General features: G+C 44.6%; 1 protein-coding gene across 5 annotated transcripts in view; it reads right to left on the reverse strand.

Annotated features, from left to right (window-relative positions):
* Window positions 1-13,047, reverse strand: part of IDO2 (indoleamine 2,3-dioxygenase 2) — a 46,918-nt gene that overhangs the window by 13,674 nt on the left and 20,197 nt on the right. For 2 of the 5 annotated variants that reach the window (XM_036838558.1, XM_036838560.1), the window contains exons 3-7: window positions 10,260-10,379; window positions 8,024-8,142; window positions 6,981-6,995; window positions 5,463-5,562; window positions 4,030-4,147 (exon numbers count right to left, since the gene is read on the reverse strand). In XM_036838558.1, the coding sequence (XP_036694453.1) occupies window positions 4,030-4,147; window positions 5,463-5,562; window positions 6,981-6,995; window positions 8,024-8,142; window positions 10,260-10,379 (472 nt within the window). The remainder of the gene's footprint in view (window positions 1-4,029; window positions 4,148-5,462; window positions 5,563-6,980; window positions 6,996-8,023; window positions 8,143-10,259; window positions 10,380-13,047) is intronic. The other 3 variants (XM_036838559.1, XM_036838561.1, XM_036838562.1) reach the window with 3 other exon arrangements.

Here is a 13,047-nt window from a genome sequence, read left to right on the forward strand (position 1 = left end):
GCTTTGAAATCATACATATGTATATACCCTTGACCCCACCTCCTGCCTCGGCTCAGCCAATCCTCAGACCTTCTCCTTGGGGAGTCTTGTTTATTTCTCCTGTTGCAGTCACTGCTCCATCCCTTGCCCCATTCCTGGGTTTCGCAGCATTGCTGATAGGGTTTAAGCAGCTATATATGCCTGGATGAGACCAGGGCTTAAATCTGAGTGTAAACAGGAGTTAAGTAGGCGGAGGGTGAGTTAGGAAGAATGTCTGAAGCAGAAGGAATAGTGCGTACACAAGCCTTGAATTGGAAAAAGTTCTTTTCAGGAACTAAAAGCTAGTGTCAGAAAGAATAAGTGAAGGGAAAGATGATGTGAAATAAATTAAAATTAAAATAGCCTGGGGTCAGTTCATCTTGGGTCTTGCAGAATAGGTTAAGGATTTTGGCCTTATCCTTAGAATAATGGATAAACTAGTGCTTTCAGTTGAAACCTAATGTGATAGACACGTGTAGTTTTAAATTTTCTAGTAGCCATATTTCAAAAGGTAAAAAAAAAAAAAATGGAAAAATTAATATCAATACTCTATTTTAGTTAACTCCAAATATCCAAAATATTATCATTTCAGTATGTAATCAATATAAAAATTATTAATGTGGTTTTTAAAAATAATTATTTGAAATCCTGGGTATATTCTTATAGATTTAAAATTTATTTTATACTTAGAGTGCATTTTAATTCGGTTGCTGAATTTTCAACAGTTAAGTGAAAGGTAATCTTTCTAACAATGAAGCTGTGTCTAACAGAAAAGTATTTGACACTGATTCAGTTTTTTGACTTCAATTTCAATTAGTTAAATTTAAATACAATTAAAAATTTAGTTCCTCAGTCACACCGGCCATATAGCAAGTGTTCAGTGGCCGCGTGTGGCTAAAGGTTACCATATTGGACTGTGCCAAGAGGACAACTGGAGGGTTTTAAGAGTCAAAGTGTTGCAACCGATCTGCACTCCTAAAAGTTGATTCAGGCTTCTGTGCAGAGCATGGATTCGACTAGGTAAAGGACAGATGAGAGAAAGGATTGAGAAGGCCACTGCAGGAGTGCTGGCAGGAGATGAAGATAGCCAGGTGCAGAGGAAGTGATGGTGGAAACACAGGGAAAGGAAGAGATGCCAAAAGTACTCCGGAAAGAGACTTCCCTTTGTTGTAATGGAATGTTGTTTTACTTGGACCCATCCTTCCCTTGACAACAACAACAAAAAGCTGGATAAATGTGAAAACATCCTAAAGGCAATCAAAGAGCTCAAAAGACAGCAAGGAACCACCAAGCAAAAATTGCAAGGGAAAGCAGAAACCCAGGGAGGTAGAAAACAAGACCAGCAGAGAGAGTTTTCCCTGAAATCACTTGCCCATCCAGGTTCGCCAGGGCTCTGGTTTAGTGGCTTCTCTGTATGATGGGAGCCCTGGTCCCAGCTTTGGTGAGGAATTTTGCACCAGAACCTCCTCATATTATCCGCGGAGCCCCAAATGCCTATACTCACAACCTCCGAGTGAATCAGGGCCCCACTGTACCCCCGTTTGCCACAGGAGACAGAATTAGAACTAACTTTGGCACCAAGCCAAAGAGGATTAAAAAAATAATCTGTCCCTGAAAAGTTGTGACCTTTTCTTTGGCACATTTTTAGCCCAGGTTCAGTTGTCGGGTCCTTACTTGTTCAACATGATTTAAGATGATGCAGAATTTTAGAGTTCCAAAGAACCAGGAAGAACCAAATACAAATCTTTCTCTCTCCTAGTCCCCAAAACCTGCCTACAAATGATGTTTCAAAGGCAACGAACATTACAAGGTGAACACAAAATCAAGCATAGAAAAAAAAATGACAACCACCGTGAGGACTGAAAAAGAAAGAAAAGGTTAAAAACCAAGAAGGAAACAGAAACCAGTTTCAAATATTAGAATTACCACATCTTTAGGCGTGACTTTGAAAATTCCTGGAAAGGAGGGTTTATAGAGGAAGGGAGTACACAATTCGTGCTAAAGTTTGGCTCAGAAAGAGGAATCGTTGGGTAAGCTCCATCTGGGGGAGGAAAGCAGTGCAGCTGGGCTCTATTTATCAGGCAGAAGAAATTCAACAACCATACACCACAATCAATCACTAAAAAATCCGTGCGATTCCTTACACCTTGCAGTTTTTATTGTTTGTTATCATTTTTATAATTTCACCTTTCTGGTTACTGTGGCTGCATAAAAAACCACTCCAAACTCAGTGGCACAGAATAACCATCGTATTACGCTCATGGACTCAGGGCAGGAATTGGGGCGAGACACAGTGGAGATGGCCTGTCTCTGCTTCACAGTGGTTGGGTCCTCAGCTGAGGAGATGGAAGAGTAAGGATGCCTGGAAAGTGGGAACTTAAGACTCACCTGAGGGCTTATTCGCCCCTGTGCTAGGTGCTAAATGGAGCACCTACAGTTGGCCTCCCTGTGTGGTTTGACACCCTCATTCACAGCCATGGTGGCCACAGAGTAGATGGACTTTTTACACGGTGGCCCAGTATACAGGGTGGCAGCTGCATCACTTTTTCTAGCCTTGTCTGGGAGGTCACGCAGTGTCACTTCCGCTGAGTTCTACTGATCGTGAGCGTGTCACAAGCCCGCCTACGTCACAAGCCAGGACACAGGCTTTGACGAGAGGAATATCCAGGCCACGTTGTAAAGGAGCCCTGAGGATGGATGGTGTTGTGGCCATCTTTGAAAACCGCAGGCTGATACGTTCATCTATTTCACTGCAGTGACTAGTAGTGAAACCTTTAAAATACATGATGTCTGTGTGGGAAAATTTGCCTTTGGGGGACACAAGGGAAATCACCCCATCACCTGCCCAGGCCATCAGACCTCCTGCAGAGGATGATCAAGAAAGCATTAGGGTTGGCCTGCGCTGAATAAGTGACTTTGAAAATGAGTGCTAGGGAAGCGTGTGAGAGCCAGACAGGGCTGTGCCACTTTACTGGGACATGCCCCGTGACAGGGTGGAGGGCCTCCTGTGACCTTCCAAACCACTCACTTCTGCTTATTCGTACGATCTGAAGACCTTGCAATGTCCCTCTAGTGGTCTTGACATCCTGAGTAATAAACGCAGGGTATCTTGCAAAACTAAAATCCATCTCACTAAGCTGGGAGAGCTTGTTTGGCAGGAGACCTATTAGTGTGATCGGGAGGACTTTAAAATTAAAAATCAGGGAAATGGGGAGATGTGAGTCAAACATGTGAAACAGAGGCATTGAAATGGAAAGAATACATAACCCTGTGACTTCAGATGGACTTCCCAGAGAGTCTGGGATGACAAAGAAATCTATCCTTTTAATGAAAAGTCATAAAGCTGAGCACCATCCCGTCTCCGGCTCCCTCCCTCCTGTCCTGTTTCCTATAAGCACTCTCTTTTTCCAGAATCTGTTTTGTTTTCCAGTGAAGAAGGACTTAGGGAAACTGATACTTAGCTGCTTTTCCCTTGTTAAACCGATCACACCTATTTTCCCCCTTAAATTTTTGAGATTCTTCTGCTAGGGGAAGTTGAAGAGCTGCCCAGACATTGGAGAGGAAGGCAGTTGCCAAAATAATATGTAACCAGTTGCAGGAAGGGTGGGCCCCTTAAGTGGCCACAGTTGTGGTGACCCATCCTGCACCGGCCACAGAGGAGAACTGAAGAAGCCAAGGTCAGTCATGTCCTCCGGTACCAGGGTCACTGCTGGGTAAAGCAGGTACAGGCCATGTTGTGTGCCCCTCCCCTCCTCCCAAGCTTCGTGCAAGACCTCAACACACAAAGAAATACATGACAGCGGAAGAGAGGAAATTAGCCTAATCACAAGAAAATAGAAAGAAAGACTAAACCAGGAGAATATCCCTGCCAACTTAGAGATCATTTTCTAATAGTATGAGCGGCAGTTACCTAAAACAAAGCTAGCACAGCAGTGCCATCTCATGGACATTGCCAACCTCCAGGCCCTTTCTCCCCTGCAAGCGATCCCTCAGCCTTCAGGAACCCCTTACCATGCATTTGTCCCAAGGCTCTGGTGATGTCCTGAATGGAGATCCTCAGTCGCTGCAGGGCTTGGAGCAGGGAGTCTGGGCTGGGCAGCAAGACGGCATTCACTGCCTGAACAAGGGCCTGGGGATGACATTCGGTGTCACAATGCATTAGCTTTCACTGAAGGCCCATTGAGATGCAGTGAGCCTCAGAGATGGGGAATCCAGGAAGGGCAGCCCTCAGCCTGCCGGACTGTGTGACAGGGCTCCCCAGGGAGTGCTCCTAAACTACATTTGCCATGAGGTCCTTCTCAAAGGAGAATCTTCCTGGTCACCTCCCAGATGGACCTGGTTAGGTCTTTCTGGATCTTTCCACTGGCTGATCCTTCTTGTGCCTCTCAGGGGCCTCACTCTGTCATTTTCCTCCTTTCTGCTTCTTGAGTTATTACACATGAGGCTTCTTTCTACTCCTGCGTCTTGACTCAGGACGGCCTCACCCCTGAGCTCTGTCTCACAGAAAATCAGAATCTGTGGGGCCCTCAGCTCAGACCCCCCATTCATTAGCAGTCTCGACCTTATCTGAGCTATATTTGGAAGACCAGTATTTTATTCTGTATCTTTCTATGGAATAAACACACGGATGAGAAGTCAAGTGACCACATAGTTTCACTTCTCAGAGTGCAAGAGGGAGCTCTGATAATTGTAGCCCAATCTGGTCACCCTACAGTAGATAACAGTAGGCACCCAAACTATGCTTACCAGGGAAGGCGGTGAGAAGGACAGAAATCGAACTTCACTATCTTCAGGCAGGGCACGGATTCTCTGACAGACACCTGACCTTCCTGGGACCTGCCTGACCCCTAAAGGAGTTCAAGTTTACAACCCCCAGGGCTAGGTAATCTCAAGGATGGTTCACTTTAACTCAGAGCCCTTGTATGGTAGTTGCAGGCATCTGCATCTCTCTCTCTCTGTCTCTTGTCTCTCTGTCTCTCTCTCTCTCTGCTTAATTCCTTTACATTACTCAGGTATTAACTTTCAGACCTGTCATTTCCCTTGGAAAGCTTTGCCCGACCCTTCAAGTCTGAATTAGGTTTTAGACGTCTTTTCATGAAACACGGCACGTTTTTTTCATGTTACTCCCTATATCGATGCACCCTCCTCCACTGGATCCTGAGCCTTTGTGGAAGCCAGAGCAAGGTCTGTCTTATTCCCCCAGATCTCCCATCGCCTAGAACAATGCTTGTTTGTTGATGGGCAAACGGTCGACTGCGTGTTTTCAGTAGTTGAGGAAAGGTAGATACCTCTGTGGGCCAGAACTTAAATCTCTTTGCTCAACTAACCAAGTAAGATGAGGCCTATATTGATGAATTCACTGCAGGGAAAGGGCCTGGGTGGGAAGCAAAGCTCAGACTGACTTTTCATTTAGAAAAAAAAAAAGTCTGTGAGTGGGAAGATACCTTAATCCCGGGTACAGCTGCTTTCTCCACCAAAACAGTCACCAGTATAAAACCACGGAGGCTTTCTCCCCCAGGGAATAAGAAAATGGGGTCCAAGTTCCTTGGGAGGGAGATGACCATGTGGTTAGAAAGGTCTGGACACAGTGAGTACGCAGGGCCCAGCGGTGGCCTCGAGTCAGGGGGAACTGTTAGTCCAAGGTGGAACCAGAGGTTGACGTTCTCCTCTCCACAGGGCAGCCCGAGGATGGGCATGTTCCCTCCAACAACATTCAGGTAGGAAAGAGACAGATCTGCTCCAGCCCAGGTTCACCTGAGGACTCCCAAAGTCTAGCATGGCCCAGATGGTCCTAGATCATCGCCCTTCACCCCGTCCCCGCTCCTGCTGTGGAACTGCTAAAGCACGAGCGGACAAGTAGGGCTGATTCTTTACAGGGCCAGTCCGGGGCCCATCACACCCTTCCTGTTAGGAACACAGTGTCTTAATGCTGCAGTGACCACAGGCAACAGCTAATTCCATGCTCCTTTTTGCCCAAAGAAGCAAAATCGCTTCCCCATTTGCACCCAGCTGGTTAGTCACTGGACCTGGTCCAGAACAGTTTCATACCTCAGGCTGGTGCTCTCTCTAATTAGTCAATTTTTCCCCCAAATTCTGTATTATAATAGTGACAGGTGAAGACTGTTATAGAGGGATCATTCTTAAATGACCTGTTATCACACGGATTCAAATAGCCCAGAGGTGGATCCCTTCTACAAAACATAAAACCTCATTCCGTAAATCACTTCTGCCTCTAAAACGTGAGAAGACGTGAAAAACAAACACAAAAGATAACTCAGTCAGGGACCCCCGTAGTTTCAGCAGAGTCACATTAGTGTGGGAAATGGGGTCTTCATGCTTCATCTCTCCATCTTCTGAGCTACACCTTTTATACTGAGCCCCTTTATTGAGCTGAGGTTTGGTGACCGGAGAAGCAGTGTCAACTTAGAGGTTAACGGTGCTCCCTGGGGAAACAGGAGCCTAAGAACATCTGCACCAGACTTGCCCCACGAGCTCCAGTCTATGTAATATTTCAAAGGGATTCTGTAGCTGTAGCAACCACAGCCTGCAATTTGGCCTTTCAGAGAAGTTATAGTGAGACCAGAGATCTTTCTCAGATCATTAGACTTCAAAAAATCACAGAGAATTGGAGAACTGGTGAAGTTTTGGTGTTTGGGGGAGTTTTGGTTTGTTTTTTTGCTCTTCTTACATTGCATTTTACTTGTTTTATTATGTACAAATAGGAAAATGTAGTAAAGAAAATTAATCCCTTAATCTCTACAAAGCAGAGACAACTACTGTTAACTTTTGGGCTGTTGATTTGGGGCACATTTCCTTCTACTATTTTTTCATGCATTTTTATATGTTTTATGTACTATACATACAATGTGGTATGCTTTCTCTTTTTTTGCTTGTTGGTTTTATTGTAAGCTTTTACAGTTAGCAAGGATCCTAAAGTGAATGAAGGATTTCTGAGAACTTACCTGATTTCCAGGGGTCTAGTCCAATTTCAGTTATTGACAAAAGGAAAGAAAAAGAAAAGAACAAATCAGTTTGCAAACCTGATATGCCTTCTAGGGTCACGTGGACACAGGCATGCACACTTGTGTGCAAATGCACGTGCAGACACACACACATCGTGCACAGTTTGGATGTCGCGGGTTGTGACTAGACTGTGGGCCTGAGGGGAGCAGAATAGACCACCCCAAATATGCCACTTAGGTGTATTGATTATTTTGAATTAAAGGTACTTGAGAAACAGCAGGTGCCAAAAGGACACTCGGACCTCTTTGTGCCCCTGAAAGTAGGAAATAAATCTCCCATGTGAAGGCGCCCTCCCTGTACCAGGAAGTAGAGAGACAGCCTTATCACCAGAGACAGGAATTCAGGGCTGAGAAGCCTGTATAAACAAACCTTGTTACTTCTTCCCTAGTTAGCTAACCCAAGCCCAAAAGCCTGTGTCTTGTCAATTCTTCATAAATGCATTGCTTCCTCATCTAGAAGATATACAAGCTTCCGGCTTTAGTCGCATCTTCGAGTCTCATATTTTTGTGGGGCTCTAATACGTATAAAATTAAATTTGTTTTTCTCCTGTTCACCTATCTGATGTCAATTTGATTATTAGACCAGCTAAGCAGCCTAAATGGGAAGAAGGGCAAGGTTTTCCTCCCCTACAGTCCTCGGAGTGACAAAGAGGGAGATAGATCTCAACTTACATATCAGCCCCAGAGCATTTAGCCTGTGGCCATCCTGACCATTGATCGTGCTCCTTTTATATACTTGTAATTCACTGCCCCAATGTTTTCAGAGTGGGTTGAGAGGAAACTCCTGGGAACTGTGATTTTTGAACTTGTGTTCAAGTTCACCCCTTCTTTGGCACCATAAATCAGGTAATAAATATGAACATCTCTAATCACAAAATAGCTGACAAAGCCTGGCTTTTTCCTGCAGAGAGAAGGAAAAGTCAAGACTCTCCCTTACTCGGTTTTAATCTGTGCAAATCCCAAGCACCCTCTCCCGCTCTTACCTTCCCGGGTTCCTAGTAGCCCAGTTGGCCAGAACCAAGTCCGAGTGAAGCAGGATAGGAGGGAGCCCCAAGTTCCTGGAGACCTCGACCAAGGGAAGGGCAAGGGTTCTCGGCAGAACCTTGCAGATATAAATCCAGACAATTAGCACATTCTAGAAAGAATGCAGCAGAGGAAGCAATCTGTCTTTTATTCTGGCAATCTTGTGGTAGAGCAACGAGCCGGGGATAAAGCTGGAATTATGAGTGATCCATATGCACACACCTCACTCTCATGTTTATTCTGTTAACAACCTGGTGGATATATTGTTTATGAGTATGGTCTGAAATATATACGAAAATTACAAAACTGGAACACACACACTTACACATATAGTATAAAATAATCTCTGAATATTGTGCAGAGAAGAGCCTGAGCAAATGTTTAAGCATAAATGGGGGCTGAGTTGATGAGCAGTGGGAAAAAATCTCTCTCTCTATGTATACATATATCTCCAGATAAATAGATACATACAGATATGTAGCTATCTAGATATATGTGTGTTTTTGTGTATAGTCTTAGTTTTAGGAGCATATGCGTATGTGTTTGTATACACACGCGTGCGTGTGTGTGTGTGTATGTGTGTGTGTGTGTGTCCTCTCCTCAGGGAGAGGGATGGGAAGGATAGAACGCTTCATCAAACCCAATAACAACTTCAAGTAAGTCACCTCAAGACAGTCCCCATTCAACCCCTGAGTTATCCTAGGACACTCTAAAGAACCCTATATGCCCCCAAATCCAGAAAAACTAACCCGACCCATGGGGGTGCCAGTGGGAGACTCCAACCAACCACGAACAAGGCTAAATTAGTCCAGATCCAAAAGAACATTCTTATGCTTCCTGTCTCCCACTTCCATTTTCCTTCCCCTTAATCTACTCAGAGAAGTCCAGCTTCTGCCTTTGTTTTCCCTTAGATTTTTAGAGAGAGTTGGGACAGAACTGTTTCTCAGGTAGAAAACAATAAAGAGCTTTAAAGAGTTTTCAGATTCAAACCTAAGGCCAACTTCCCTTGGGGGGGCAGTGGATGAGGAGGGCAGCGCAGAAGTGAGGTGTCTCCACAGTGAAGAAGTTAAAGGAGGAGATACAAAGAAGGTAAGAGATGGCCCGAGGTGGGGGTGGGGTGTGACAGGGGGCTCCCACCCCTTCCCCTGATTGAGGATTGTGGTTTGGAGAACAGAAGGAGGAGGGAAGCCCATTGGGATGTCCTGTCACATGTGCCTAGATCTCAGACTTTCCAACATCTGACACATGACTCTTTTTAAAGAGTCTGAAGCAGCTCTATGCTTTCCTCTTCTCTCCTTTCTTACTTTGCTTTCTTTTTCTCACTGGGAGTCTCCTGTATTTACTTGAGAGAGAAAAGGCAGGATCAACCAAGCAAACAAAATAAGCACAGGCTGCTGACACAATCAGGAAGTACTAGAACAAGGGTAACACCCTAATTTCTGGAGAATGTCCATTTATAAGAAAATAAAACGAATAGGAATTTATACTGCAGTTAGTGAAACAAAGATTTCACATTTCAAGTTTCAGATTGAAACTAAAAAGTTATGAAAAGATTCAGAAGAGACTTACATGAAGTATTAAGAGACACAGACCAATATTTGGTAGATAGCAAGCAACATTAAAGAAAGTAAGATTAGTGTTATAAATGGCAATGTGTGCTTTTCCCCTCTGGGGAAAGAAGGTTACGTTAGTGAAATCAGAAGGTCTGAGTTGTGGTCCTGGATTTTCCACGAACTTGCCGTCTGACCTTGGGCAAGGAATTTAACTCCTGTAGTCCTCAGCCATCTGTAAAATGGGCACAGCATTGCTGTACTTACCTTATGGGATTGTGAACATTGACTGTGATTACGGGTGTGTATAAGAGCACAAACTGCTGTAAAATGGAAATCATTAAGTTTTCTAGGACACCTCAGAACTTGCCTTCAAATGCAGCTCTTCACAATTCTTGGAAGAGGGTGGGTGCCAGAAAAAACAAAATTCAAAAACTAATGAGAGGGCTACCAGTTCTAAGGAAAATTAACCTCCTGGCCAGGGGAAAAAGGTGTTTTCATTTAAATGGGCCCTTTGCCCTTCCTTCACCTCATACCCAAAGGAAAGAACAAGAAAGGACCCACTTTCCAGGCAAACAGTGTAGACAGCGTCCTCCAGGTGCAGAAGGCCTGCCAGATGACAAGACAGGTGTCCCTTTGTCCCTACCTCTTTGGGCTGTGCCTCTCCATCCTGCCAGACATATCCCATGGTAATAAAGGTTAGGACCAGGTGTGCCAGCCGCTGTTCCCGGTAACCCGTGAGGAACTGACAGTTCAAGAGGGGCATCTGTTCAAGAGAATTTCCAGAGATTACCAGCGGCAGGGGTGTGAAGGGTGTAGGGGTTCTGTGGCTTGAAGGGGTTATATTTCAGTGACACCCCCCTTTCTGCCCTGATCTTAGGACACTGTGGTAGAGGAGGTATCCCAGATGATATTGTTCACGAAGTACCTACACCAAATTGGCCCCATGGTTGTACCGGACACTGGCCACCATCACTGACCGCTTGGTTAGAGTGTTCTAGAATAACTCAGTCCCGAGACTGACATCATTTATTAAACGGGAGTCTCCCGGGGCAACTTTTACAATCCTGCCTTATCAAAGCACCTCTGCATAACGGGTACAATTTAACCCTAATAACAGCCCTGCTGCTGTGGGCGTTACTGTCTCTGTTTACTCTGTTTAATTGGTAGGTAAACGAGTACACGGATGCCAGTGGAGTTAGGAATCCGATCAAATCCCTTACCAAGAGGTTGTTCGGTTCTCGTCCGAACACTCTCCGTGACCCTGTGACCTCTCCACGCCCGCTCCCTCCCTGTCAAGATGCATCATAGACAGGTGTAAAGTTGATGTCGTTGAAAGCAACACCCTGTACACAAGTTGGTTATTACTGACAGCCTTGACTAAGCAAATATTACCAGTTTCTCAGTTTTGCCCCCGCCAGCCCTGGCTGTCTCGGTTGCCATCAACTGCCTCTGAGCTCCAGCTTCCCTGTACCTCCCCCTCGGCTTTCCTCCGTCCCCTATCCCTTTCCCAGCTCTAGACACAGTCTGATCTAGTTCTTCCCAGGTGCCCCTCTCCAGGGTCCGAAGCGCCAGAAGGGGCGGCGGTGGATGTGTGTATCTCTTTAAGCTCCGGGCTCTTAAACGATGAGTGACAAGTGGGCTGGGACCGCGGTTCCCTAAGCCCAGCGCCTGGCATCCGGAGCGGCAGCCTCCCCGATGGGGATCCTTCCTCCGCTGGCCCCTAGGGGGCAGCCTTTCTGAGTCTGTCCTCACTGTGCCAGACTGCTTATTTCGCCCTTAAAATTGGCTCTGAGATAGAATCGCGAAAGTTCTGTGCCTTAGGGTGTGTGTGTGTCTATTGGAGGGATTGCTGAGACGTTGCATTTTAACAGGAACTAGCCTGAGAATTATAACCACAGTTACAGTATATTCAGTTATTTCTTCAGTACTTATTCTAAGGCAATTACTAAAGTGTCCAAGGCATGGTGCGAAAAGCGTCCCAGGCAGGTTGGTACTCCATCTTCCCCCAAACCCACAGGCCAAAACTGAGGGTCAGAGAGGGTAAGATGTTTGCCCAGAGCCACAGAGCCAGGAAGGGACTGAGCCAGGGTGCTAGTTCAGTTCTGCTGACCACAGCCCTGCCCTCTGAAGTCAGCACTGCCCGAAAGAAATATGAGAGCCGTACTTGTCATTTTACATTTTCTATCAGCCACGTTTTAAAAATAGCAAAAAACAAAAAACAAAAAAGCCCCAGGTGGAATTAGTTTTAATAACATTTTATCTAGGCCAATGTATGCAAAATGTTTACACATAATCAATATTAAAAATATCGAGATTTTTGCCCTCTCTTTTTATAGTAAGTCTTCAAAATTCAGTGAGTATCTTACATGCCAATTTATCCTGGCCACATTTCAAGTGCTCAGTAGCCAGGAGTGGCTACTGGCTACCTACAATGCAGCCTCAAGGTAAAGGAGTAAGGTCCCAAGATGTTCTGGGGTCACCTTCTATTTTTCCCTGTTCTGGATTTATAATCAGCTCTTTCTCCGAGAAGCCCCAGTTCCATTTATTGGAAAAGAGTTCCAATAAATGGACACTGGGTTTGCTCTTTGCTACTGGAATGCCACTGTTTCTAGATCCTCACAGTGGGCAAAGCTAGGAAATGTGTGTGTGTGTCCTCTGTGTGTGTATACACATATTATGTACACATACGTATAATGTTTGTTTATCCATCTATATAGCCACAAAATGTGTGTGTGTGTGTGTGTGTGTGTGTGTGTGTGTATATATAGACGTTTTAGCATCATATGTATATATGATGCTAAAATGCTAAACGTCAGACGTCTCCAACTCTAATCTGGTGTCACAGGTTGATCTTATCTTTCGCCCCTTGCTAATTTCTAACTTTCATCTCTGATGGTGAAATATTATCCACCATTCGTTTACTTATTTACTTATTTATTCATCCTAACATTGGGTTGGCCAAAAAGTTCGTTTGGTTTTAAGTACAAATAAAAGACATTTTTCATTTTCACAAAGAACTCTATTGAACAACATAGTCACTAACCGAACGAACTTTTTGGCCAACCATATATTTTATATCTATATATAAATGTCACATGAATGGAATCATACAATATGTAGCCTTTTGGTTCTGACATGTTTCATTTAGCAAAATGTATTTAAGGTTCATCCATATGGTTGAATAAATCAATAGCTTATTTATTTTTGTCACTGTATAGCGTTCCAATGTATGAATACAGGAGTCTTCGTTCAGACTGCTGTAACAAAGTACCATAGACTAGATGGCTTATAAACAATGGAAATTTGATTCTTACAGTTTTGGAAGCTGCAAGTCCAAGATGAGGGTGCCAGCATGATTGGGTTCTGGTGAGAACCATTCTGCTGTCTTCTTGCTTCATCCTCACGTGACAGCAAAAGAGGGCCAGAGAGCC

The sequence above is a fragment of the Balaenoptera musculus genome, chromosome 21 (assembly GCF_009873245.2).
Source record: "Balaenoptera musculus isolate JJ_BM4_2016_0621 chromosome 21, mBalMus1.pri.v3, whole genome shotgun sequence".
Lineage (NCBI taxonomy): Eukaryota > Metazoa > Chordata > Mammalia > Artiodactyla > Balaenopteridae > Balaenoptera > Balaenoptera musculus.